At 40.2% G+C, this 26,682-nt stretch overlaps 1 protein-coding gene across 8 annotated transcripts in view; it reads left to right on the top strand.

Annotated features, from left to right (window-relative positions):
- shroom4 (shroom family member 4) overlaps positions 1 to 24,136 on the top strand; it is a 63,751-nt gene extending 39,615 nt beyond the window's left edge. The window contains exons 1-11 of one of the 8 annotated variants that reach the window (XM_067523418.1): positions 136 to 359; positions 5,302 to 5,493; positions 9,521 to 12,476; positions 14,875 to 14,939; positions 15,572 to 16,543; positions 16,752 to 17,417; positions 18,605 to 18,734; positions 18,839 to 18,940; positions 20,226 to 20,396; positions 20,651 to 20,793; positions 21,145 to 24,136. In XM_067523418.1, coding sequence (XP_067379519.1) covers positions 5,441 to 5,493; positions 9,521 to 12,476; positions 14,875 to 14,939; positions 15,572 to 16,543; positions 16,752 to 17,417; positions 18,605 to 18,734; positions 18,839 to 18,940; positions 20,226 to 20,396; positions 20,651 to 20,793; positions 21,145 to 21,301 — 5,415 coding nt within the window. In that variant the 5' untranslated portion in view covers positions 136 to 359; positions 5,302 to 5,440 and the 3' untranslated portion in view covers positions 21,302 to 24,136. Of the gene's footprint in view, positions 1 to 18; positions 360 to 5,301; positions 5,494 to 9,520; positions 12,477 to 14,874; positions 14,940 to 15,571; positions 16,544 to 16,751; positions 17,418 to 18,604; positions 18,735 to 18,838; positions 18,941 to 20,225; positions 20,443 to 20,650; positions 20,794 to 21,144 lie in introns of those variants that run through there. The other 7 variants (XM_067523419.1, XM_067523413.1, XM_067523412.1 and 4 more) reach the window with 7 other exon arrangements.
- Positions 24,137 to 26,682: the final 2,546 nt, after the last annotated feature.

Genomic DNA, 26,682 nt, shown 5'->3' with positions numbered 1-26,682 from the left:
GAGAAATGCGGAGTGCAGGAGGGAGAAATAGCCATGTTTTGTCTTCCAACGAGAGGAGCGAGGGAGGAGGAAGAGAGGAAAAGGAGGGAGAGGGGATGTAAGGATTATTGGTTGGCTTTTCCCTCCTGGTCAGTACCTACCAGCAACTTCAGATGGCCATCAGCTCTTGGTCTCGGACTACACTTTTTGTCTCACACCTTCCAGCCACAACCTGACTGTCTCTCCAGACCTCAAGTGGCTTGCGGAGGAAAGAAGAGTTGTGACATTTTTACAAGATGGTGCGTCTTTTCTGTTAACTTGTGCTGGGGGCCAAACTAGGATCCTGTTTATGTTGGATACTGAAGCCTGGTAGGAGTCGGGTAGGTCTGAAGGTGTTGGATTGTTGTTCAGGCACCCTATCTGTAAATGTCCTGCAGGATTATTAATGTAAAACCTTTTTTTTTCTTTAGTCCTTTTATATTAGTTTACACTGCATACTTACATTATACACAACCTGATGCACAAACCACAAACCAGTTTTATTTTTTATTTCTTTAATGCCCGACACTGTATCGAGTCTAAATGTAATTGTCTGGCTGTTGTCCGGTATTCTTTGTGCACTGTATTGAGACTGTGTGTGACTCAGATTAATTGTGTTGACCTTTGCAATATCAGTCAGCTGTTTAAGTTTCTGACCATAAAGTGGGACATTCCACACGATCCTTTCATAGAGGAGCATTCAGAACTGCAAGCGGAGGAATTCATTATTTCTCTTCCTTTGACTGTTGTTGAGTTGAGTTGCTGTTGAGTTTCATCAGTTTCTGTTTTGTTGTTAGTGATTGTCTTTTATGTTCCCCTTGTTTGACACTGTCTTCTGTGCGTTAATTTCACATGTTGTGCAGGCCATGTCCATTCCTTACAAAATAATTATCATGTTTAGAATTAATTATTTCTCTACTTTCTCTATAAAAAGTCATTTTTAAGTTTAAGATGACTAAAAAACACACTGAGGACGGGGCTTGTTTTTGCGGTCTAATTAAATTTCCCGGGTTGTTGCAGTCGTAAGAACAACACAGCAGTGGTTATTTACTCATTAGCTTAGTTTCCATGTCAAGGACACACTGTTATCTCTCTTAAGCCAAAAGACATATTTCATGTTATCCCTCGCTGTCTGTTTGTTCGGACAGGTAGCCAACTAGGTTAGAGTGTCTGTAACAGGAAAGGGAGTGGGGGGGGGGTTCTTTGGATGATATTATTTTAAACTTGTACAGCTGATGGTGGCCTTGGGTGCTGCTTTAGTCACTCTGGGCAAAATCAGTGTTTTAGGCAGTGCTCTGTGTTTCCTAAGTTCTATAAATGAAAGAGACACAGACTTTACGGAGCCTCCATGGATGTTGGCCTGACAAACTGTGGGCCTGACAAAAGCCCATTTAACAGCTTTAGCTGTCCAAGAAAGATTTTTTTTTAAGTAGAATATAACACACAAAATTGAAATTCTCTCTTACAGCTTGGGCACTGTGTCTTCTTAGACAACATCCTTAATATTGAATAGTTCTCCAAACACACACAAGACTAATAAGTAGAAATGCTTTAAACACCTTGCCAAGAATGTTAATGGCCATTTGCTGGTTAAAATGGTTTTGAATAAAAGAAACTAAGTTGTTTTGAAAATTATATAACCTTGGGTTCTTTAGTTGTTGACAAAACAAAGTAATATAACTGTTAAGCAGCAATGTAAATAGTTTTCAGCTAAAGATCTAGATGGGCTTCTACATAAACAATATTTAAACAGTTTTTCATAGTTGTCATTACAATATATTCCAATATAAGGAATCTCACTTTTCAACTTCCAGCATTTTCTCTTTCACTGTTTTTTTATCTCATCAAACTTTTCAAAAAAAATTATTAGCCATGCAAGTTAAATGACAACAGTAATTTGTGAAATTGCAAAACAAAAATGCATCTTCAGAGACAAAATGTTGATGTTTTTCCCTCTGACGTATGAGGATTTCACTGCCTTCTATTATTGCACCTTTGGTCTCATGTAGAGGAGCCAGTTCTATTCTTGAATCCCATATTTGATAACTGATCACTAACCTCAGTCGAGCACTGAAATAAACAACTTGGACTATGATTAATGAAAGGTACATAAGCTTTTTATATTCCATTTTTAGGTTGTCATCAGGTTGTTTTCCCTACTTTATTTTACATTCTGTCTCCCATCGAACTTTAGTGTCAAAGTGTTTGTTTTGATTTTCACAGTCATCAATCTCTGAAAACCAAACTTGGAGAAAACAAGGAGGTGGTAGCGAGGGGGGTGAGGGGGTTCTGTTAATGTTTGTGGTAGGCTCGATAATGGTATTTTGTCTGGTTGAGTTTGGATAGTTCCCACACTTCTTCATGCACGCGCACATATATGTACAAGCATAGACGCACATACACACGCTCTACATAAACTTTCTCAGAGGATAATTTAGGACATTGTCAGTGGAGTTGAACAATCAGTGGGCTCAGATAGAATTCCCTATGAAGGAGCCAGAACTAGGAAACAAGAGTGTTTTTTTTGGAAATGTTCCTCCTGCTCCTGCTTTATCATAAACAATAATACTCAGAAATGGCCCTTTTCTTTCCTAACTGTGTCAGGATCTGCATTCTGCTCCAGAGGTTGTACCTTTTGAATTAAGGTCCAAAAAACCCACAGTAACCTCAATTTATATTTTTGTACTTTCAGTGTGAGCAGCTTAAAAGTTCTCATTTCATGGTGTTGGTGGGAATGAAAACTTTGGCGTTCTTCGTGTCCATTCAGCTCTTAATTTTGTTCTCTGTTTTCAGAGCCTTTTTTTATTTTTTTATTTTAAAATTTTGAGATGCATGTTAAGTCTGTATTCAATTACCAGTGGTATCAAATCGGTAGTAAGTCAGGACAAGTTTCCCATGTTTCCATCAGAAGAAATGTTTCTTGGGAAAAGAAACCTTTTTCGGAACTTATTTCCCCTATGTGTGTTACCACCAGAGGAACCGGGGTTCTACCCCCTTAACATGTGCCGGGTCGGATGGCAGTGCTGTATGCCGTTGACTGGCATAATTCCACGTTGCTTTTTACTCTGCATTCTTAAAAAGCCATTAAATATGAGTCTTGCGAAGTCTCAATTCATGCAAAACAAGTTCACGTACAGTTGAGAAACAGTAAAGAAAGCATGACACATAGGGCAAGTCTTAGTAGCTTTTAATTCAACTAGTTCATGTCAAGCCTAGAGTCAACTTAAATAAGTATAAATAAATTTTGTTTCTTGATAAATCAAATCTGAGACAGGTCCAAGTCATGCTTTAGTCTTGGCACATCTCAAGTCACTAAACACTAGTTCAAGTAAAGTCTCAGTTTAGTCTCAGTTTCATGCCTAATACAGTTCTTTATAGGTTTCAACAAGAAACAATCCAGATCAACTTGAGTCAGACCAGAGACGAGTCAGCCGAAATGAAGCTTGTAGATAGAGAGCAGTCAAAGTCTCAAGTCAAAAGCTATGGTGGTTTTTATGTTTTGTACTAAGTTAAATTCAGCCAGCAGCAGTGTTCCCAACCATGTGTCTAAAGATATGATCACCCACATAGAGGTCCATTCATACTCCAAGAATGTTACATTTATTTCGGACTGTTTTTTCTTCTCCTTCTGTCCTTTTTGTCCGTTTTGTCTGTTAAATACTCTTGGTCTCATCTGTCTGTCTCTCTCCCACACACACACCCACACACACACACACACACACACACACACACACTCACTGTCGGTGGGGGGTTGAGTTAAATCTGGCTAGCATGTGGAATTGGAAGTCTGTTTAAGAGAATTAGTGAATATCTTGGGATGCTCTGGAATGTCTGACTTCGATTAGACTGAAGATTACTGTAAATGTTAGATGAGTTTTTAATGGCAGCCCCATCGAAGTCCAAATAACTTTAGGAAGCCAATTGCACATTTGGGTTGGCAAGGTATGACAGCTGTAAACCTAAGTTTTATGTGAACCCTGATCTTGCAGGACACCTAAAGCTGTGATGACCAATGTTGTATGTATGTTCTCTTAGCCATCTTGTCATATTTAGCTTCCAGAAAACTTCATGGTGCTTAGAACTGGATATGAACCTAAATTGTATTAAAAATAGAAAAGGTGGCAAAATAAAAATCTTTTAAAGGAAATTACAATAACCATCAACTGATTGTTTCATTTATCTGTTGCATATAGTCAGTATACTGTATATATGCAACAGGAAAAATGGTTTATTAGTTATGTACATATCCTCCCTAATTGCATGTTTGAGCAGCACAGTATTCACAATGACTGTGTTTACATGCACTTAAGAAACCTGGTTACAGAAAACACTGCTTTCTGACTTTTACTTTTGTCTGTGTGTGTGTGTGTGTGTGTTTGTGTGTGTGTCCAGTTCATGTCACAGCAGAGTAACAGGGGCAAAGGAAGGGGGCAAAAGGGAGGAGACACACGCAGCTGATCCACAATGGGAATTGTCTGAAATGAAAAAATCCACATGCAAAAGAGGCTTATTTAGACTTCTACAAGGCAACATCGTCCCATTAATGATCTCTCCATTTATTCTTTCTTTCACTCAGCTGCTTGTCTGTGGCCATTTGTTACCCAGATGCGCAGTTGGATAAAGACAATTAGAAACCTGGTTACGCAAAGACATGGCAAAGAAATCGACTTTCTCCGGCAGAAATCATGTTTTCAGTTTCCCCATCCCAAATTCGGAACCCAGCTTTCCCCAGAAAGCCAACTGTAACCTGATCCCCTTTCAGACATGCCCTGGAATTCTGACATTATCCTGACTGTCAGGAGAGGGTGTATGTGTGAACACAAATGTCTGAGTATATCCGGAGTTTATCCGTCAAGCTCCCTAGTACAACGTCCTTAATATATGTGTGAGCTCACGTATGTAGCACGCTGCTTTGTCCAGAATCGTCGGGAGGAATAAAAAGCGAGTGAGTTAGCATCACGCAACTGCCATTGTAGTCGAGTGATAGAACTTTTTTTATTAGATGCACAGCTCCGATGTGCTGTAAACAAAAACCCACAGCTTAGGTTTTCTACCATGTTGTGCCTCCTGTGGAGGCTGATCGTGCACAGAAATCCAGCTGATTTACACACGAGGACAGTGAAAGGTTACTCCGGACAATGTGCAAACCTGAATTCTCAGATATTCACAACATATCCCCGGAGTGAAACCGACTCTGGGTACTCACGGCCATGTAAATACTCTCAGTGCTGATTTTCTACTGTTACTGAATCTCACCTGCGTGTCTCTCTCTCGCCTCGGCAGACGCAGCATTCCTCTCATAAGGCCCCACTCTTGGCACCTGGCAAAGCTATCGGAGCTGCCCCTTCCTCCCCCTCCTCCTCCTCCATCTCCTCCCCCTTCAGACGCCCCTCCTTTTCCTCCACCTCCACCTCCATCTGCCATGCAGCTCCACCCCAGCCCCTACACACTACCCTGGCACACAACTGACAACAGGTGAGAAAGCATCATTCCGATTCCTCTGCATTTCATTGACTTACCGATACTTTGAACAGTGAGAATAAAGACTAATCTAATCAAATTTAATCAAATCTGGTCTAATACCAGACACTTTAGTTTGCTTCTGTTGAATTAGCAGGCCATTTTAACTTTATTTAGAGTTTATATCATCCAGTTAATAGACGTTCCTGCTTTGGTAATCTGTATTAGCCATTTCTTAAATTTTGAAGCAATGGGAACAGGGTTTGTTTTTTTGGGGTTGCTTTCAATCTGCTTGTGTAGTACTTGCAAACAAATGTAAAGTGCTTTATAAATAATATGAATCATTATTAAAAACACTAAAACTGTACTGAACACGTGATATGAAATCAAATCTTAAATTTTTTCAGTAGTATTATTAAGTCATAGCTAGAAATACACTTGTGGAACTTTTGACTAATTCCAGCTAAAAAAGTTGTTCCATTCTTACAACGACCTTGCTAGAGTGTGTCATACAAGTTTGAATTCCCCGGAGCCTATGACTCCATAGGACACCGGCTCCAATTCGATGCTGGGGATTTTGGTCTTCCAAAACTAACAATCGCCAGGAAACAAGTGACATCATTGAGTTCTTGTGTCAACATAGGACACGCAGGAAGGCCATTGGTCTATTTTTGGGTTCCATTTAAACATTTCAAAGTGATACCCAGTCAGATCGCCCCTGGTGACCTGTTGTATCCCTGTCTTTAAGGGCCAGGTGGACATTTCTAAATTCAATGGCAAAATAATTCATTTGATTCATTTCATTTGATCATTGATTATGTTTAGTTCTGCGGAACATCATAGTATATTATGCTAAAACATAACGTAACAATAACAAACTGCAAAGGGAAGTTTGTTAAGTAGAGGTATCTTTTTGCCGTTACTTAGCATTAGCCACCATGAGCTAGTAGTCATTGACCAATCAAATGAGGCTGTAATATTCAGCCTATAAAGGAGTTTAGATGAGTTATGCTTTGAAGTATTAATGCTAAGCACACTTAGCAATCACAAAAGGAGACTTATAGTGCGTTTTGTCCGAAATATTTAAGTAATGGTTTCTTCTTTATTTCAATTTCAAGTCTTTATAAATCATTGTAGTGCAGATGGGACAAAAGAATGATTTGTCCAGTTAGGTCAAATAAGAAGAAGGCATGTAAGCTCAGTAGTCTTTGTATTAGAGTATGATCTCACAAAGCTAAACTATATTCCCTCAAAGGGAAAGAGGAAGTTACCACAGTCTGTATATTGACTCACAATAAAAATAGCCTTTATGCCTTTGTTTGTCAGCCTCATAGTACGTCAGGGGCTTCTATTGTTTATCTTTTGATAAGAATCAGTGATATTATGTGCCACTATTAGATTTAATAGTCACACATACATTAGATAGCTGTGTGTGTGTGTGTGTGTGTGTGTGTGTGTGTGTGTGTGTGTGTGTGTGTGTGTGTGTGTGTGTGTGTGTGTTGGGGTGTCACGTCCATGTATATGTGTGTCTCTTATTTCCACAGCTTCTGCCTGTTCTCACACAAACACACACACACAAACCATCTGATGAGGAGGCAGCTCCTGTCGTAACTCTCAACAATGGCATGTGACTCTCAGAACATGTGGACAAAGAGAGGAAGACATTCAGTAAACTGTGTTTGGTGAACCAAAGGGACATTTTGTACAGCTTGCATCTGTGTGAATCGTCAATTTACACTACACAAGTGTGCATTTTTTTACATAAGACAAAGAATATTAAAGCATTTAAACACCAAATAAACAACTTTCCAAGTTTAGCTCATTGACAAAGTAGCAAACACTGAATAAACAGTGTTTTTTAGTACATTTATAGACAGAAAATTGAAGCACATTTCGGACATTGTGTGAGTGTTGTGTATGTGCATTTCTTTGTGTCAACCCTCACTTGCACATGTTCCACATTGGCATCTGATTGGCCAGGAGCGACTATCATTTCCTCTCCAGCTCCCGTCTCATTTCCTCTCTTCCTCCCTCTGTCATCCAGGTCAAATCTATACAGCAAGGCCTCCTTTCTCATTCATAGCCTGCTTCCGTAAATGAGGATTTTCTCATGCAGATAATGAAGCTTTTTTCCCACTAGTTAGTGGGAAACTTTGAATATTCCTTTGTTTTGAAATGTGTAGTGTCTTCAACCCATTCCAGTGCTTCTCTCAGTTTTCAAACATAAATGAACACTGTACCCATTAAAGTCACCACAAAGTTACCACAAAGAAAAACACCAAATTTTCTCCTACTACCACTAGCTTAAGGTTCCACATTGTGGTCTTTTGATCATGTGCGTGCGGAACCATAGGAGATGATTAGTATCAAACATGTTTTAGCCACTATTTGTTATAAATTGTTTAAACATACAAAACTGTGGCATCCTCCTTAAATAAATGTAATGAATATGATCCTTTGGAACATGAAACGACTAATGACCTTCACACATTCGGCAGACTACGTGGACATTTGACTGCTTTAGAACAAAGTTTTTTGATAAGAGTGAACTTTGATAATATAGCCTAGTAAAATCCATTGTTTTTTTAGGTCTTTGCATGAATTGTGCCATAAATACCAGAGAATCAGCCTGGAGATAGTCTGCTGGTTGTTTCCTCATGTTAGTCTGAGATCAAAGCCCTTTAGAAATGTATCTCATCTGTAACCCTTCCTCTCTCTCCTTGACAAGATTCTCTTTTGTTCTAATACTGTAAGGCACTAAAGATACAAAAAGAGCTTGAGTGAACACTCTATCTTCTTTATAAGAAAAAGACATACCTCAGTAAAATGTCTGCAAATTTTTTTTGGGCGTCTATGAGTTGAATTTAAAACAAGCACAAGGACATTGGGTTTCCCTACCCCTGACACATAGATAGCCAATATGTGTATTTTTATTTTGTTTCCATTACCTAACCTCTGCTACTTACTTTTTGTGCACACAAGAGATTTCAAGCCCAAATGTTGTTGTTGCATGTATGTAGTTTAGCCAATTCAGTGACCACAGTTTGGAATATGCATGACATTTACTGCGACTCTGTTCATCCGACTGTTAAATGATTTTAAACAGTTAGTTCTTTTCTGAATCAAAGGCCAAAGTGCTACAAAAGCATTTCATACAGTATGTTATGCAAACGGTAAAGCTCTCTAAAGTAAACTTGTGATTGATTTGATGATTGGTTTTATAGATTTACCTCATCCATTTCACTTGCTTGTTATTAGGGAGCAAAATTTGAACCATGTAATTAATTTAACACTAACAAACCTATAAAGCAATCTGTCAGTGAGTAGGATTTAAGTGCTTTGCTAAATGCAGTTTTAGGGTTACATCTCCATTAGATGTAAAGTTGGGGCTATGGGGAATGTACTAGAGGTACAACTTAATGAAAGAGGAGGATGAATGAGGATCAAAGGAATCAAGCGATGGCTTGAGATTTTGACTCCAGCCAGTGGGAGTTGATGAGGAGGAAATCCCTCGCCGCCTAAAGAGGTTCCCTCCAAGGGTTTTTAAAAACATATGGAGTTGCTGTGAATATGTAGCTCAGAACTGATAGAAAACAGATTTCCCAGCTGTACAGTTCAAACGTTGTATTCCAGAAGAATATACTGCTCATGTCTCTGGGGTACAACAGCAGCTTGCCACTTGAAACTGGAACACAACATTGGACATATGTCATTTCCAAAAGTGTTAACAGTTCTGTCAATTGAAAAATGACAAAGTGCTTAAAAAGAAACCACATGAATTTAGCTCACAGGACTTTATTATTTTATTATTTTGCTTTGATAAAATAGCATACTTACTTAAATATATTTGTGTATGTTTTTTCTATAGCAATCCAATCTGTGACTTTTGTGATCTGTTTTAAACCCAGTGGTCACAATAGTTATGATTTTTCATATCAGTTATAAAATCAGTTTGTTTATTTTGCCTTAAGAACGAATAGCATACTTGCCGCCTGCCTTTGAAACATTCAGAACTATCTTTTATGTCTCCGTCTCTCTGTAGTGACTTGTCCATGCAGTGGGGACAACTGCACAGACCTTACTCCTCCACTGACCGAAGCAGTTCCCTGGGCTCAATGGAGAGCTTGGACACAGCGACACCCACTACACAGCGTTACTCTGACTCCCATAATTCACCCGTAGACCCCACTCTCTTCAACAACAAAAGAGACTCTGCCTATAGCTCTTTCTCCGCCAGCTCAAACACATCTGACTACGCAACAGTGCCACTAAGACCTGGTGAATCTTTCTCCATGGATAACTTCCTCCAGAGCCTAGGTCCAGCTTGTCGAGGATACGCCGGTGGTGACACTGCAACTCTAGGATGTTCTTCAGGTGAAACCCTGGATGAGGCGCAAGCCACTGTACACAAATCCAAGTCACTGACCAGGCCAAAACCAAAACTAGTTGAGGGAAAAGAGAGGCCTTCCTCCTGCTGTTATGAAAAAGAGCAGAGGGTAGGAGACTTTGAAGTCATAAGAAATGGAGATGGAGGACCAGATAGAAATATGAACCCTCCTCAGCCTCCAACCAGGAAGGACAGTTTTAGGGTGACCCGGGGTCGCTCTAATGCTGCCAACAAACGTTGCGCTTCTGCTCCTATTGAATTGTCCAGAGTTTCTTCTTACTATGATGACACCAAGTCCTCTCAGAATGATGAAACAGGAATTCTAAACGGCTTTCCTGAATCTGAAGACGATATTAGAACTGGGAGTTTCAAAGAGGATACCTTAGATGTGCAGCATATGCAAACACAGACTAAAGACATTAGACACATAAAATGTGACACTGGTGCTAATAATGATAATATTTCGGAGACCATCTCAGATCACCAGTCTGACCTAGGGACGGATTTAGTCCATATCACCACCTGTTGTTCTCCGTCTTTATCTGCAATGACTTCCGTGGATGATGCAAAATCCATGGACGATCAAGAGCAGTCTCATACGCACTTCAAGACCAGGAACTCCTCTATAACACTGCATAGGCACAGTGCTCCTGAGAAGCTCCTTGCTACACAGCTTCAGTTATTAGAGTTTGACAGTAACAGCACTTCAGTGGAGCCTTATAATCTGTCCAAACCTTCTGATTCCTCCTTGTCCCATGATAGCAGCCAGTGGCCCCATTCATCACTCCAACTAGCAAGGGATGACCAAGAAACTACTCATGACAACCTCCGTCCTTCATCAAACAAATGGGGAGGGAGCCGTTGCTCAACTCCAGGTTCTACATTCTTAGAAGGGGATTGTGATGATGTAGATTCAAGAGAAAGGCTTGAAAGGATGGGTGTAAATGGTGAGTCTTTCTTACCAGTTCAGCATCAACTCCAATGGGGCCGTTCCGTGAGCGTACCCGGTGACCCCAATGGATCATCAAACCACGGAAGAGCAGGATCTGACCAGGTATTCGAAAGGGACTTTGAACCTCTTAGTGCTGCTTCCAGTATGGACACCTTACTGGAGGAACAGAAAGAAGTGGACAGAGGAAGAGGAAAAAAAGAGGAGGATGTAGAAGCAGAGTCATTTATAAAGAAACCAAACTCGTCCAGAAACCACAGACGGAACCGTCGTCGCAGTGAACGATTTGCTACCAACCTCCGCAATGAGATCCAGAGGAAAAAGGCCCAACTTCAGAGCAGCCGTGGACCAGGGGGGTTGCTCTGTAGTGGCGAGACAGTGCAGGAGGAGGAGGGTCAAGACTTTCATGAGGAGGGGACAAACCTAGACCAATCTTTCCAGGAAAGCAGTACCAAGGTTGCATTTGCCTCATCTGCACATACCCAAGATGTCAAAACCCCAGCACCTGTCGAGAAATCAGACACCTCCAATGAATCAAATCATCATATCTTGCAGACTCACTCTCAGACAACAACTCAAACTGTAAACAATAATCCGTCTGGTTCTGTTCAGATTTTGGGCTCAGATGTGCCCAGTTTTGGTGTTGGTATACGAGTGGTTGAGGAGCCAGCCCCTGCTGGCAAAGCTCGTCGCTGGCGCTGGACTCCTGAACATAAACTCCAACCTGAACCAGGCTCAGACCGACGGTGTGGTGAGAGGGTGTTAGGTGTCGTAGGGTCACGGCATGGCGTTTGTGCCTCTGCCTCCTCATTTACCTCCTCTTACAGTCGATCCTCTTCCTGTTCTCGGATAGAGGAGTCAGATATCCTTCCATTTGCTGATAGAATGAAGTTTTTCGAGCAGACAAGCAGAGGGATGTCCGGGTCAAATACCTTGGATCTATCAAGTCACAGGCAGAAGAAGCGATCCAACCATCCTGGGCAACAGGGAGAGGAGCTCAGTGTGCATTCGACACAAAGGAGATACTCCTATCAGGGGGGGGCTAAGCAGGATGTTTCCCTGCTTTCAAACACTATGGAGACCAGGAGGCAGTCTGTGAGTACAAGCAGAGAGATGCAGAGAAAAAAGGAGAGGGAACAAGCAAGGGAGAGGGAAGAAAGGGAGGAAAGCTTTAGAGAAAGCCAGAGGCAGCAGGAGGAGAGACAAGAGGGAGAATTACAAATTGAGAGGGTAAGGTTGAGAGAGATTCAGCGAGAGAAGGAACAAAAAGAGAGGGTTAGACAGTGGGAAATGGAACGAGAGAGGAACCTTGTGTTGGAGAGAGAAAAAGAGATGGAGAGGGCCAGAGACAATGAACAACTCAAAAATGAAAGAGAGCACGAGCCTCAGAGAGAAAGAGAGAAGAAGAAGGAAGAAGATAATCAGCCCAACTCACATCCAGAGTTTTACGGTAATTTTGGCACCAAAGAGAAACATCAAGACTTCCAACAACAGGACAACCTCCACAACTACCAGCCTAAGCCACAGGTATTCCCTCATAGCCAAATCCCGAATCATGTCCCACAATCAGCTTTTTATCCAGTCAAAGCTGCTTTCCAGCCTCTGGAAAACCTGCCACCCCTGCACCAGGGATACACCGCAAGAAGCTACACACCTACAGAGGTAAGGGTGCTCTATTAAAAAAAAAATCTCACTTCCACAACCATGAACATAAAATTTCCACACACACACCTCCTGCTCATTCTGTTTTCACTACTGATAAAAGACACACTGCGTTTAAAAAGGTTTATGAAGGAGTTAGGGCTTTGCAGGTTAACTCTTAGTAGGAGTCTGGTATCAGGTGAGACAGAGTGAAATATGGACTGAAAGAGTGAGTTAAAAAAAAGTATTTTTTACTGCCACTTGTGTTTGAAATATATTCAGAGGCGTTGGCTGAAGATAAAGAAAGAAAAGTATGGTATGCAACTAAAACACTGATAAATCCTGTATTCAAGCAACATTATTTCAAGTTATGATATAAACACGTTGGCCTCAGAACCACTTTTCAACAGCAGCTAAATCAGTGCCTATGTCCTAGAACTGAAACTAAACAATTTTAGAGTAAAAGACAATCTTTGCATCTCCCTGAAATCAAGACTATGGTTTGGGGCTGAACTGAAATGACCACCGCAGACTGAAAACTATCTTAGTTTCTTAAACCAGCACAAGAAAGGCCTCAAGTGGCCACACTTGGATGTAAGGGCTAAATGGCAACTTGCTCCAAGTACTCTGTGGTCGAAGTGTTGGTTTAAAGTTGAGCCTCTTATACTGCATGTGGTCAAACTCCGAAATTCTCATTCAAAATTCAGCCAGTCATGGAAATAGTCCATAGAATGGAGAGAGATTAGGCAACATCGGTGAACACTTTGTTAGTAATAATGGCAGTGTTGCGTTACATCTTTACCACAAATAGATTTGAATTACTTGGCAGGGGGTGCAGCCCCTCATCTGAACTCTGAAACTCCTATGAACTTCGCCATATTAGTAACATTGTCATTTTACGCTAAGTAAAGCCAAACTGAGATTTGTTTTGGACTAAATTGGTCTTCAGTTGAGCAGATATTTGCTTCAGACTGACAGTGTTTTGTTGTTCTTGTGTGGTTTTCGCAGTACTAAGCCTCTAAGGGAACCCTGAACTCTATTATGAAAGGTTGTTAGTTTGATGCCTAAGTAATAACCCCATGCATTGAATTCTGTCATATGTGTCACTGGCAATGTCCAAAACCTCTAATAGTAACAGATAGAGGAGTTGATAAGTAAGACTTTCTACTGTGTGTGTGTGTGTGTGTGTGTGTGTGTGTGTGTGTGTGTGTGTGTGTGTGTGTGTGTGTGTGTGTGTGTGTGTGTGTGTGTGCACTTTGGCTTTAGGAGGGAAACAGATGAAAAACAGGTTAGAATAGAAAAATTCTACTGGCTGCAATTATATTATCATTATTTGTGGTCAGTCACTCAGTGGGCTCTCACGTTGCTGTGTTATGAGAGATGTTACGAAATAGTTTGGTCAAACTGTTGTTGGAAACAATTTTTTTTTTTTACATCCCGCCTCTTTACATGATTATAAAAGCTACACATTGATGCAATAAGGCCTGAAAGAAGTTTGAAGTTACTTATTAAGAATAGTTAATTCAAATGAGAATTTTAATCCAGATATTTTTGTTACAGGACTTATTAACGTGATGTTCTGTTGACAGAAAATGAAAGTCAAATACTGTCAAGTCACGTCCTGCCCTTCCAACAAAAATACCAATTGAATTTTCAGGTTAGCACTGCAGACAGTCAAATGTCTGTTCAAAGAAATCTCCACTATTGTGTTCATGCAGCTTCTCCCAACCTGTCTTTGTGTTGTTTACTGGATGCTGCATCTCTGAGCACTAATAAAAGTGCAATGAGTTAATTTGGAATTCAACCCAGGTCAAATGCATTGTGCAGGCACATCCTGTGTGGTAGCTAAGTCTTCACATTATTTCTTAGATCACGCAAGAAACCAATTCATCAGAGCTGTTAGAACTGCTACTTTAGTTTTACTTTTTGTTTCTCAGTATTTTCCTTTAAGAGAGGCTCAGAATCTGTCCTGGTAAATTGGTTCAGTGGAAAGTTTTAACGTCTTCCATGAAGTAAAATTGAACTTAAAATCAGTTAATTGAAATCAAATATTACAATGCTTGTTAAATGCAAGAATGCAGCAACAGCACAGAAAAAGTTAAAGCTGAAACAATTCATATTTGCATCATAGTCATTTAAATTCTTCTGGGATTTGGACTATTGGTTGGGCAAAACAAGCAACTTGAAGATGATGGTGAAAATGCTACTATATTTCCTGACTTGTTATAAACATTATGTTTAATTGAGAACTTTTAAAAAAGACCTCCACCCATTGAGCCTTATCACCACTGAAGCATGTGGGAGGGTGGAGTAATAGACCCACTTCCCATGGTTGGGAAGTGGCTGACCAACACTTCGCAGCTATCTGAAGCCTTTCTTCATTCCGTTGCTCTTATTAACTGGCTTTAAATTTGTTCAGCAGACGTATCCCACCCGGCAACAGGACACAACCAAGCTCAACAGGAAGTACAGCCTGACTGAAAGGTGAGCCACTTCCTTCAGGAACCACAGAGTACAAACATAGGCTCATGCAGTCATGTGACGTAACAATGTTTTTTGTGATTGGTTGTACATCTGTTTCTACCTCTCTGACCTAACAATGACTGACACAAACTCTCTCTCTCTCTCCGATTGTCTCTAAGTGAGTCTCTAGAGGCTTTAGGTAGGGCCCGGCCCATTGTGGACTATCAGGCACTCAATCATGCCAGTCCGTGATTTGACTATAATGGCCTGTGCAGGGCAATCATCCATGCTTAAATTGTGACCATAATGATATGTGGTTGGATGGTGATTCCCCTGTGTTTGCGTGTAGGGGACATTTAGCATGTGTATGGCTTGTAAAAGAGCCTCAGTTAAGTGAGCCTGGAATGCAAAAGGAAAACATTTAGTATAACCACTTTCTCTAGCTGTTTTTTTTTTTTTTTTACATGGATTTCACATGAAAATGTCACTGCAGAAATCTGCCACCCACCCCTAATTACCTTCAACGTAATTTAAGGACCTCGCTTTTTTGACCACCTATTTCATTAAGGCTATAGAATTAAACCCAGTATTTAGGCACATTTGTGCTCCTATCCTCTCGGTATAATGGATTTCCTTTCTTCTGTACTTCACAGGGACTACCCAAGCTGGAGACAGGAGTCCAGGCCACCAGAGTCCATCAGTCAGTTCCAACATCACCCCCATCAAGGTAGATGGGGTCCCAGACAAGTTGATAATAGCAGCAACGACCAAAATGGATACTCCTTTGCGGCCCCTCTTGTAGTCAGAGGTCGAGCCATGTCCGAAAACGACCTTCGTTTCAACAGCAGCCATCGCTGGTCACCATCAATTTCTGTGGCAACCAGCCAGACGCTGAGCGAGGTGGAGGAAAGTGGGAGCTGTGTCAGGGGTGGAGAACCAGCAAGCACTGCCAGGCAAAACAAGAAAAGGATGCCGCCACCACCAAGACCACCTCCTCCGAAGTGGGAGCATTTCCACCGCAGACGGGCATCTCACCACACCCTGTTCCCCACCTCCTCTCCTTCTGCTGCTTCACACTCCGTCCCACCCCCACAAGGACATTATATGACTCACTCGTCTTTTATCCCACCATCCGAAACATCCAGGCAGAGGTCCTACAGCCTTCCTCCAGAAAGACAGGAAGTGTTGGAGGGATGCCCTCGCTGCAGCTGCAACCAAACACAAACCCAGGAACGCACATTCACCCACGGCCCGCCCGCTCAGAATCAACTTCAACTGCAGGACTACCACTCGTTTTCCAATGCCTTGTCCGGTATGAATCAACCACAATTGCAGGGGCACCATTCGTTTTCCCATACCCCGTCCAGTCAGAATCAACCACATCTACAGGAGAACCACCCTTTTTCACAAACCCTGTTTAATCAGAATCAGGCTCAATGTCAGGAACAGCCCTTTACCGCTGCTCCACCCAGTCCCATGTTCTCCAGGAGGGCCTTTAGACCAGTTGCCCCACCCCAAAGAGAAGTGGAAGGACATATCGGGGGCATGTTTGGATCTCAGCAGGACAGGGTGGAGCTTTTGTCTCTGCCTCTATCAACACCAGCAGCAGATAGCAGCGTGGACAGGTGAGACAGGCAGACAATTAAGATTTAAGATTTGTAATAGTATACTGTTACTTAATAAAGCAGAGCAACCTAAAAAACAGAAGACATTAAGCTCACTATTAAATGGGTAAAAATTCACAATACCTCTATAGGTTTTTTTTTTGTATAATTATTTTATTATTTTTGTTGCCAGTTTAAATTTTCTTATGTTGGTTATTCATGTCTGCAGTTTGTCTGAGCCTGATGTCAGTCCCAGCCCCGACCAGAACAGAAATACAGTAAGACATCACACACAGCAGATTGTCAGACCTGGAGCTGAGTGGGAGAGAGCTCCATCTCCCAGGGTCCACACCAAGACAGCCCTTCCTCCTGCTGCAGAAAATGGAGTTGTCGGTGGGGTTTCACACCCGGAATCCTACTTTGCAATAGACTGTGAACAGGAACAACAACAGCTCTGTAGGAACAGTTTCCAGAGTCTAGAGCAGAGAAAGATTCACGAACCGGGGACAGAGTCTGAGACGACCCTCAGCCCAAGCCCTGCACACAGTCTGGAGGCCGACCTGGACATCCCAATGGAAACAGACATCGATGATTTCCAGGAGGAAGACCTACCGACAATGGATGAACCGATCACCAGCGAACTCCCATGCTTTGCCCTGCCAGTTACGGTCCTGGAAACGGACGTCGACACCTTGCCGGATTCTGAGGGGTCATCATCAGGGAGGGTGAGGACAGAAACCAGCTCGGTGGAAGAGGAGCTTGAAATGGGGGAGAGTAGCAGAGAAGGACCAAGCCTGGAGGAGCTCTTCCCCCAGAGCAGTGAGGGAGAGTCCAGCTCAGAGAGCTGGAGAGGAGCCTACCAGACCATGGAGCCCAACACAGACAGCCTAGACAGGTAACGAGAGAGAGGCAGGCAGGGATTTACAAGGCTTAAATCTGAGTGGTGGAAAGTGAGTGTGTGTGTGGGTGTTGTGCATTTATTATACAGACCATTTAATTTGTACAAAACCTAACTGCTCTTGTCGCCAATCTTATTTTGTATTTCCCACAACCTCTGCAGAGCAACTTACTCCAGCCAGTTTTCTTTTGACAAAATAGGTACTTTTTGTGTTATATATAGACCAGAAATAAAGTTCAGGTGATGACAGGAAAATGTGTGGGAAAATCAATTCCGACCACTGAGTTCTTTCAATGAACATAAATCAGAGATTATTAAACATGTATGGACAAGGTGTCGCGTTATAAATTACTAAATTAAATAAACACCTGATGTAGATTGGATTGGCTAAACATTACACTGTAAGGTACCTTTATAATACCAATGTCAATATAAAGTGTCTTTGGAAAGTTTTCAAAACCCTTACATTTTTTTAAGGCTTGTAGATATTGTTTATAAAGACAGAGAATTTCCATTTTGCCATCAATCTACACTCAATAACTTATAATGGCTAAGTGAAAACATATAGTGTAGAATGAAAGTAGATTCATCTGAGTTTTAATAATAAAAGTAGTTGAACACAATTAAATTTGTTTTAATCTTTCATTCTTTGTCTTATGATTTTATAATAAACCGTGTGAAAGAGCAACGTGTATTTTTGCAATGCAACAGCAAAACAAATAAACATGCATTCACCAAAGATTGAATTCTTAACTGTTTTATTTAATTAAAGCAGCTGGTCTGGACTAACACAATTACTGTATTATATCCTGCACACTGCAATCCATTAAAGTAAATATGAACATTGGCGAGGGGCATTGATGATGCCAGTATTTACGTCATCTCCTTCCTTCCTCTTCAGTATGTCACATTTAAATGATTGAATATCCTTTATTGTTTTGCAGATCCAGTCCAAACTTATGTTTGTTAAATTGTTCACTTTTTCCCTATGAAAACAGTAAAACACTAAAATCCAAAAAGCTTTGGACAATTTTGCTTTTTCCCACATTACTGTTTGTTGTATTTTGTTTAGAGATGTTTTCCATATATTCTTTTTAGGACTATCTTTTTTATTGCTCTGCCTCTGTATTTTATCTCTGGTTAAATGAAATAAACGTATTTCTCCACACCTCCCTCGCCCTTAGGCGGTCTGGAGCGAGCTCCAGCTGTTCATCATATTACAGCACTTCGGCAGCTAAGGCCCAGCTTCTTTCCCAGATGAAGGACTATAATGATAACAGAGAGAAGGACGACGACGATGAGCTGACTTACAAGGTAACACAGGCAAATCAGTATTTTATGTTTGCTGTTATTTAGTATTTCCCATGTTGCCTGTTATTTTCCTTCTGTCTTCAAACGGTTCTCCTTCTGTTGTGCAGAAACAGCTGATGGAAAGCCTTCGCAAGAAGCTAGGAGTGCTGAGAGAGGCTCAGAGGGGACTGCAGGAGGACATCAGAGCCAACGCACAGCTGGGAGAGGAGGTGAGGGACAAAGCTCATCTAAACATTCACCTGTTTATTTTGTCGCCCACTAGCTTTTACTTGTGGCTTACAAATATGATTATGTTGAAACATTAGTCAGGAAGTGTAAGCTACCACTTTAACAGCAACTTTGCTTATGTTTTTTTTTATTTTAGGGATTAATTCTTTTAAGAATTGGAGAGTACCTTTATTTAAAAACTATTAAAGTTAGAACTTGTAGACTTTATGAACCTAGTTACATTCTTTTATAATTGTATTATTTAGTCTATTTAATTATTTCAAATAGAAAAACACTGCCCATACAATGTATGGTGAGCCCAAATTTATGTTTTCAAATGTTCTGCAAAGCTTTGATTAAATGTTCAAACCATGTTCTTTAGCCCACTTTACACAGCGGCATCAACAACATCTGCTCGGTTTGTTTAAATGAAAATGTTATTAACAGACTCATGATCTAATTCGCACAGCACTCAGGGTTTCAAATTTCAGATTGAGTGGAGCATTACATTTGGTAAAAGCTTAACTGTAATCTGGCTGGCATAATCCTCTCAGTGAATAGGCTGATGAAAGTGTTTCACTTTTGGAAAAGTTGATTAGAGGTTGGAGATGGTTATTTCAGAGATGTAGGTCTTCAGCCGCTGGATGCAGACATTTTCCCTTGCTTCAACATCAATAATGTGAGCTGCCTTCAAAAATGAACTTTATGATTTGTTTGTTTTTCCTATTAATTTTTATGCTACAGACTCCAAAAGTGACCTAAAGTGACCTAAGTATGCAGTGTGATTTAAGTTTCAGTTAATTACTTTTTTAAATTTTGTATCAGTTAACAAAAATAAATAGACTATAGTTTTTGTGTTTTACTTTAGGTAAATGTTGAAAGCCCTGGTTCCTTTTTGTTAATTCAACTGCAAGTGGTTTAAATATGCGTTGTTTTAGAAGTGACGTGTAATTATTACCCATTTTTGACCCGGTAACCTTGGCATTGCAACTTTTCTGTGACTTTTTTCAGAGGACAGGGGTGGTCAGTCAGACATGAAATTGACACGTTCAGATCATGTTTAGTCCGATTAAAGAAAGGCTTAAAGGAGCTATAGTGTGAGGTTGTTATGTCATGTACGGTGCTTCTTCTTCACTATACAGTTTACCACTTTGTTATCCAGGTATGAAAATGTCCACTTAAACACATAGAGACTATGTTAGAGGGCTCCAGAAACAAGCCAAAAATGTGTGTTTTCCTTGAGTTTAGTTACCTGCAGCTTTGTGTGTCTCTGTTCTTGTGCTTAAGGTGGAGAGCATGGTGGTGTCGGTGTGTAAACCCAACGAAGTGGACAAGTTCCGCATGTTCATCGGCGACCTGGACAAGGTGGTCAGTCTGCTCCTGTCGCTGTCTGGGAGGCTGCTGAGAGTGGAGGCCACGCTGGATACACTGGACCCTGAAACTGAGCATGACGAGAGGGTGAGGAGATGAAGGACAAGGAGCAAAGGACCTAGGGTTGTGAGATGTAGGAGTGATTAGTAGATTAGCATACTGTACACTTTCATGTCTTATTCTGGTCATTCTATCTGTATATATAATAAAAGGGACAGATTAAAAAAGAAAAAATTATTCAAAAGTCTGCCACAAAGAAAGAGGCTTTATGAGAAGAAAACAGTTTAAATGTATTGATAAATGCATCCACTTATGCCTGTTCCTTTCTTGCTGCCCTCTAGCTCCCTCTGCAGGAGAAGAAGCATCAGCTCATGAGACAGCTGTCTGAGGCTCAGGACCTGAAGGACCACGTTGACCGTAGAGAGCAGGCTGTGAGCCGGGTGCTGGCCCGCTGCCTCTCCCCCGAACAACACAGGGACTACAGGTACAAAACAATACCATTTTATTATCTTTTCTAGTGCAAGTCTGACATAAGTCACAGAACACTGATGAAAAATTAATGCTGATTGGTGATTACATGCTTGATTCCTGGCTCTTAGAGAGATGCCACATATTGAAAACAGTTTGTCCTACTGCAGGTTTCTGTTACGTGCATAGATTTGGAACACCACCATGTTATCTTAATTTCATGTGGTCTAATTTAAAAAATGTCACTCATATGTCAGCTCACTTACAATTCACTGATTAATCTGCGTGTGTCACATCCTGTAGATGTGCAGTAATCTTTTCAGTGCAGAGTAATACATTTTTATTATCTTTGATTTCTTCTCCGTAGCCACTTTGTGAAAATGAAGGCCGCCCTGCTGGTTGAGCAGAGGCAGCTGGAGGACAAGATCCGCCTGGGAGAGGAGCAGCTGAGAGGGCTGAGGGAGAGTCTGGGACTGGGGCTGGGAATGGGCATGGGGATGTCAATGGGATACGGACAGTTTTAAAGAAAAAAACAACAAAGTGAACACCACAGCAAACTAAATCCATTAAAAAAAAAGAGCACTCAAGTCTTTCTTGATGGATTGACATTTCGGTCAACACAAATATCCACATACAAACATCAGAAGGAAGTTGCTCTGTTTTGAATAGCAAAACACTTCATTAACTAAAGAAACTCAGATAAATTTACAAATGCCAGCTTTTTTCTTCAGACCTGAGGTCGGAGAGCAGAGAGCATGTTGACAGGTGGAAAAGGGAACGATTGGATTTCTAAAACCCCTGTTTGTGAACAAAACACCTGAAGAATAGGATGTTTTTCAGCGATATTCAAGACTGAAACTGAAACGAGATTCCTACTAAGGATGTCGCCACAGTTCACAAGCCAAAATATAAAAGAAGAACCTGAAATGAAGCCTGTTCATAACGTATGTGCTTTGAATGCTACAGTAAGGACCTGTGTTACCTGCTGCTTCCCATTTTGTGCCTGAAACGTGTACTGTAAAACTGTCCTCTTGACACTATGATTCTAAATAGCATTACACTAAGTTACCAAAGACATGTATGCTTTTTGAATGTTTCACTGAAATGCTGCTTATTTTTTTTGTTTCCTTTTGTATTGAATTCTCCTAGAAGGAGACATTTTTCGGTGCTTTACACTAAAAAAAACAACAACTGTCGCTGTTGTGAAATGGTATTTGCAACTTTATTGACTGCCACTGACGAGTTAACACAATTTCTCTTGCTGACACCTGCATTCAGCAACACATATATTGTATTATCTAGCATCATATCGTCATATCACTTCGTATTCTACTTTGCTGTAATGCCTATGGCTGTATCTTGTTTTACTGTGTGGCGTTTGAGACACCACCAACTCATTATACTGTCACGTAATGACTGTTATGTACAGAAGACACTAGTGTTCATAATGTATACAATGTGTATATACTGATACTGAATTTTGAAATGACTGGAACTGACAAAAAGACGGGAAAAGGTCAAGGTTTACTGTATATTATGATGGTGATTAATCCTGAGTTTGGTTTGTCTTAAGAGCAGAGTTGCAGTTTTGGTAGTTTTTGTTTGTCAACTGTCATATTTTCCCATAACTGTGTCTTCTGCTACTCCTAGTTTACATGTGAATCTCTATTAATATTTACTGGAGACCTCAAGTAAAGAAATCATTATGGGGATAATTTCTTTATTCCCTTTCTTGCTGATGGTTAGGCAAGAAGATTTGTGTCACTTTCATACCTATGTATGAAATATGAAGCAGCAACCTGCAGCCTGTTAGCTTAGCGGAAAGACTGGACTAGTCTTACTCTTTTTAAATGCAGCTACAAAATATATTAGAAGTTAATCTTCCAATCATTCTCTTGACTAACTAGTCTATACATATGTCAGAAAATTATCAGAAAGGGCCGTCACAATTTCAGGAACATATTATCAATATAATATCTTCTGTTTTTTTGAGTGAAATTCCAAAACTCCAAATACTGGACGTATCCCACCGTAAGACAATGAAAAGCAGCAAATATTGACAATCGAGAAAATGGATTGATCAAATGTTTGTCTTGTCATCTTTGCTTGATGATGACTCGAATGATAAATGGATCATCAGTATAGTTGGCTTCTGATTCCTTCATTTGGGGAAACTCTAATCCTCTAAATTGATCAAGCAGCTTTATACCGCTTATTTAAGTCATAGCCTGTTAAAAAGACAACGAAGAATCAACGTGGCTTAATTCTGTCGCTGGCTCACATTGATTTACATTGGCACACTTTAAGTCAATATTGTGAAATGCAATTTGAAGCATTAGCTCGTGGGTAAAAACCCTGAAGCACGCTGGGAGTTTTGGAAATTTGCTTGAAGGTATGTAAAGGTTAGTGGATAGCTTGCCTACTGTATTTCTTCTTTTTGCATTTTTAAATTTTTTCACAAATTAAACAAACGACACTAAACATTTTACCGACCATATGGTCAGTGATTCAAAACCTGGTTCCTCCTGGCCACATGTTAAAGTCCTTGATGTGTGCTACCTATGTTTATGTAACGTTGGATAAATGTGATATGAGGCCGTTGTTTCTTCCTGTTGCCAGTCTTTATGCTAAGCTAACCAGCTGCTGGATTTTGCATCATATTCGACTCCCAAATACGATTTTCACATCCAACAAGTATGAAAGTAATTATGTGAATAAGCATGTTTCCCAAATTGTAAAAAATTACTTTTCTAAAACGCAGAAATTCAATCCAAAGGAAAATTCTTGTATGTCAAGCTAATTATCAACCCTCACACCCCACCATCAAACTTTGAATGTCTGCATTCAGCTCTCATCTCCGCTGACATCTGATAATTAGTCATGACATCTAATTGAGTCTAGCTTTAACCCCCCTTATTAAAAAAATTGTTTTTGCCTACTGGAGTTAAATGATAATGCATCAGTTCTTCTGGTAAGAAGCATCACATTTGGAGCTTTAGTGATTAGTAAAAGCTACAGTTTTGTTCCTCATATGATGATTCCTGCAAACAACCTTGAAGTTAAGATTTCCATATGCTTTTATATTTTGTTTGTACATATTTTGTGTAATCTTGTATATTACCAGCCATCTTCCAAACTGACTGGAAACTTAGTTACTTGAGATTGAGAAGAGAGCCAAGCAGTGGCTTGTTGGACCAGTAGGGGAGTGGATTTCTTCTGTTCATGTGTTCCATTGTAATTTTTTACTAATTTCACATTTTTTGTAACATGCATTACAAAAGCGTTTTTGTTATTGCATAAACACCCATGTGAGGACAAAGTACCATAAATAATAATAATAATAATTGGATTTTAAACTAGCTTTACGTCTCCTGTTGTGATTTATACAAACCTCCTCAGGTAACAGCCTTTAATTTTACCTTAATATCTGCTGCTGAAATGTATTTCCTTTCTGTGGAGGCTGCTGTTTGAATGTGGTGTGACAGTTAAGTAAATATGCCTGAGGGTAAATGGAGGTCGCCATATGAGGACTGGAGTGCTAAAAATCATTCGGCAGCTCTGGGGGAGCTGGAGACTTAAGTGTTTAGGAATATAAGGGTGTTAGTGTTGTTATTACTGATGAGGTTCTATTGGTCATTCTTTAAATCACTTCAGTAAAACTCTAAACATATTCACGTTCTTATGGTGCGTAAGCAACTGTCTGCAGGGCAGTTAAAGCTCAGCCAGATTTAAAATCAACAAAATACCACAGTGATGGATGGAGAATGAATGAAACTGCTTGTGTAAAAGTCTACACCAGTAAATCTTAAAAGAAAAAAAACAAAAAGAGGCCAGACGTACATTTAGACATGAAAATTGACGGTCTCAAATGAAAAAATTGCCGAAATCCCTTTATTTGATTAGAACCCTTGTAAATATTAGTGAGTGCCTCTTAGAAAGCTAGTTTGAGTTTCCTCTAAATAACCACTGAAATAAAAGCCAGTTAAACGTTCCTCCATGTTTTAAAATCCAAGTCAAGAGTCTTAGAGGTGTCATATATATGTATGTACGCAGTTTCAGACAAATTATTCCATTTTGTGGTCTAGCAGAGCTGGAAAAAGACAATGAGATGAATGGAAGACAAGCAAGAAAAGAGTAGTATTTTATAATATACATCAAAAAATTACAGTTAGAATTACATTATGTCAGTTAGCAAACCCTTTTTTTCAAAGTGAATTTCAAGTAAGTACTGTAGCATACACTAGGGGAACACTTCAATGTGCAAGCAAAATATGAACTCCAAATGTGTATTACTCAACAAGAAACTGATAATTTTCTATATCATAAACATTTATAGGAGCCGGAAGGTAGCGCTGCAACTCACAACTAGAAAGTCACAAGTTGGCAGTCCCCGGCCATCTGTGGTCTTTCTGTGTGGAGTTTGCAAGTTGTCCCTGTGCTTGTGTGGGTTTCCTCCCACAGTCCAAAGACATTCATGTTGGAGTAATTGGTGACTCTAAATTGCCAGTAGGTGTGAGTGGTTGTATAGTGCTTTCTGGTAATGGGTTAGAGGAATGATAGGAGCCTGTTTGTTTTCTACATATATATTTTATTACAGCTCTTCCTGACATACTTTCCCATTCTCATCCTGGGGACAGAAAATGTCTCGGTATTATGTTATTTTACACAATAAAACATATTTGCTTTATAGCTGTGGCCATTTGTAAACCTGTAAAAGTGGATGTAGGGAACAATGTTTTAGTAGTTTTGCTTGACTTCATAGCAACATAAGTAGTTAGTGGTGGAGGTGGAGGGTTCAGTATGTAGATCTGTAGAAATAATGGAGAAAACAGATGTTGTAAAAATGAGGAATCTGCAGCTCTGAGGAAGTGAGAGAAGGCATTTATCTGCTCGAAACAGATGAAAGAACAAGACTGGTGGAGGTGTAAGGAGAGCTGGGAATTGAAAACAAAACACTGCGGCATGAGTGCATAGGGTGAAAGTGACCCCCATCTAAGAACATGAGAAAAACAAATCAACTAAGTGAGCAAAACAGCATAAGAATGTTTAATTGAAATGAAAACGAAGAAGGTGCCATTAAATTAAAGTTTGTATTGTTTCAACACTACTAACAAAAATAAAGAGAATGAATGAGCTTCTTTCAGGCAAAGACGGGAAGTGGAGAGAAAACGAACCATTAAAACAAGAAACACCATGGGAGGCGGGGACAGAGAATTGTTTGTGTTGGGCCTCAGAGAGTGGAGTGTGTGGAGTGAAGACAGGGAAGAAGATGAATGAGTGGGTTAGTGTGCAGAGAAAAGCAACAAAGGAAAAGAGCTATAGCAATAATGATCTGCAGATATAAACTAGGATGTTTTGCTCTTCTATTGTCTACACACACATGCACCCTGTAAAGTTGGGGTCTATTTCTCCATACAAGGCTTTGGCGCTGGGGGCGGAGATGGGGGGCTGTGGTGGTGGTGGGGCTGAGTCACTTCTGTAAGTGACCACAAGGTGTCGCACCTGGTTGTGTACGCGTACATACACATGAGTAAAACATGATTTAACATTAAACCATCATAACACAACGTAGGCTACAAACTAAGCATTTAAGATATATGGCCTAACAAATGAAATTTATAACAAATATATTCTACTACTATATATTCTACTTCCTTTCTTTATATTACAAATATCGTCCGGTTTCCAGATGTAGATGTAGAAGTAGATTCACTCTGGAAGGTAAATGTGCAATGCTGTTGTTAACAACTCCTTTTGTGGAGTTTTGGAAAAACAGTAAATAAAAAACTTCAAGAATAACTTTATTGTCCCCAATGGGCAAATGTTTGTTCAGCATTGGAGTAACAGAAAGACACAGACAGTAAGCTACAAAAACAACCAACACACAGGTAGCTAAATAACGAAG

This window comes from Channa argus, chromosome 12 (assembly GCF_033026475.1).
Source record: "Channa argus isolate prfri chromosome 12, Channa argus male v1.0, whole genome shotgun sequence".
Lineage (NCBI taxonomy): Eukaryota > Metazoa > Chordata > Actinopteri > Anabantiformes > Channidae > Channa > Channa argus.
The sequence above is the reverse complement of the archived record's forward strand: the minus strand, read 5'-3'. Positions and strand labels throughout refer to the sequence as shown.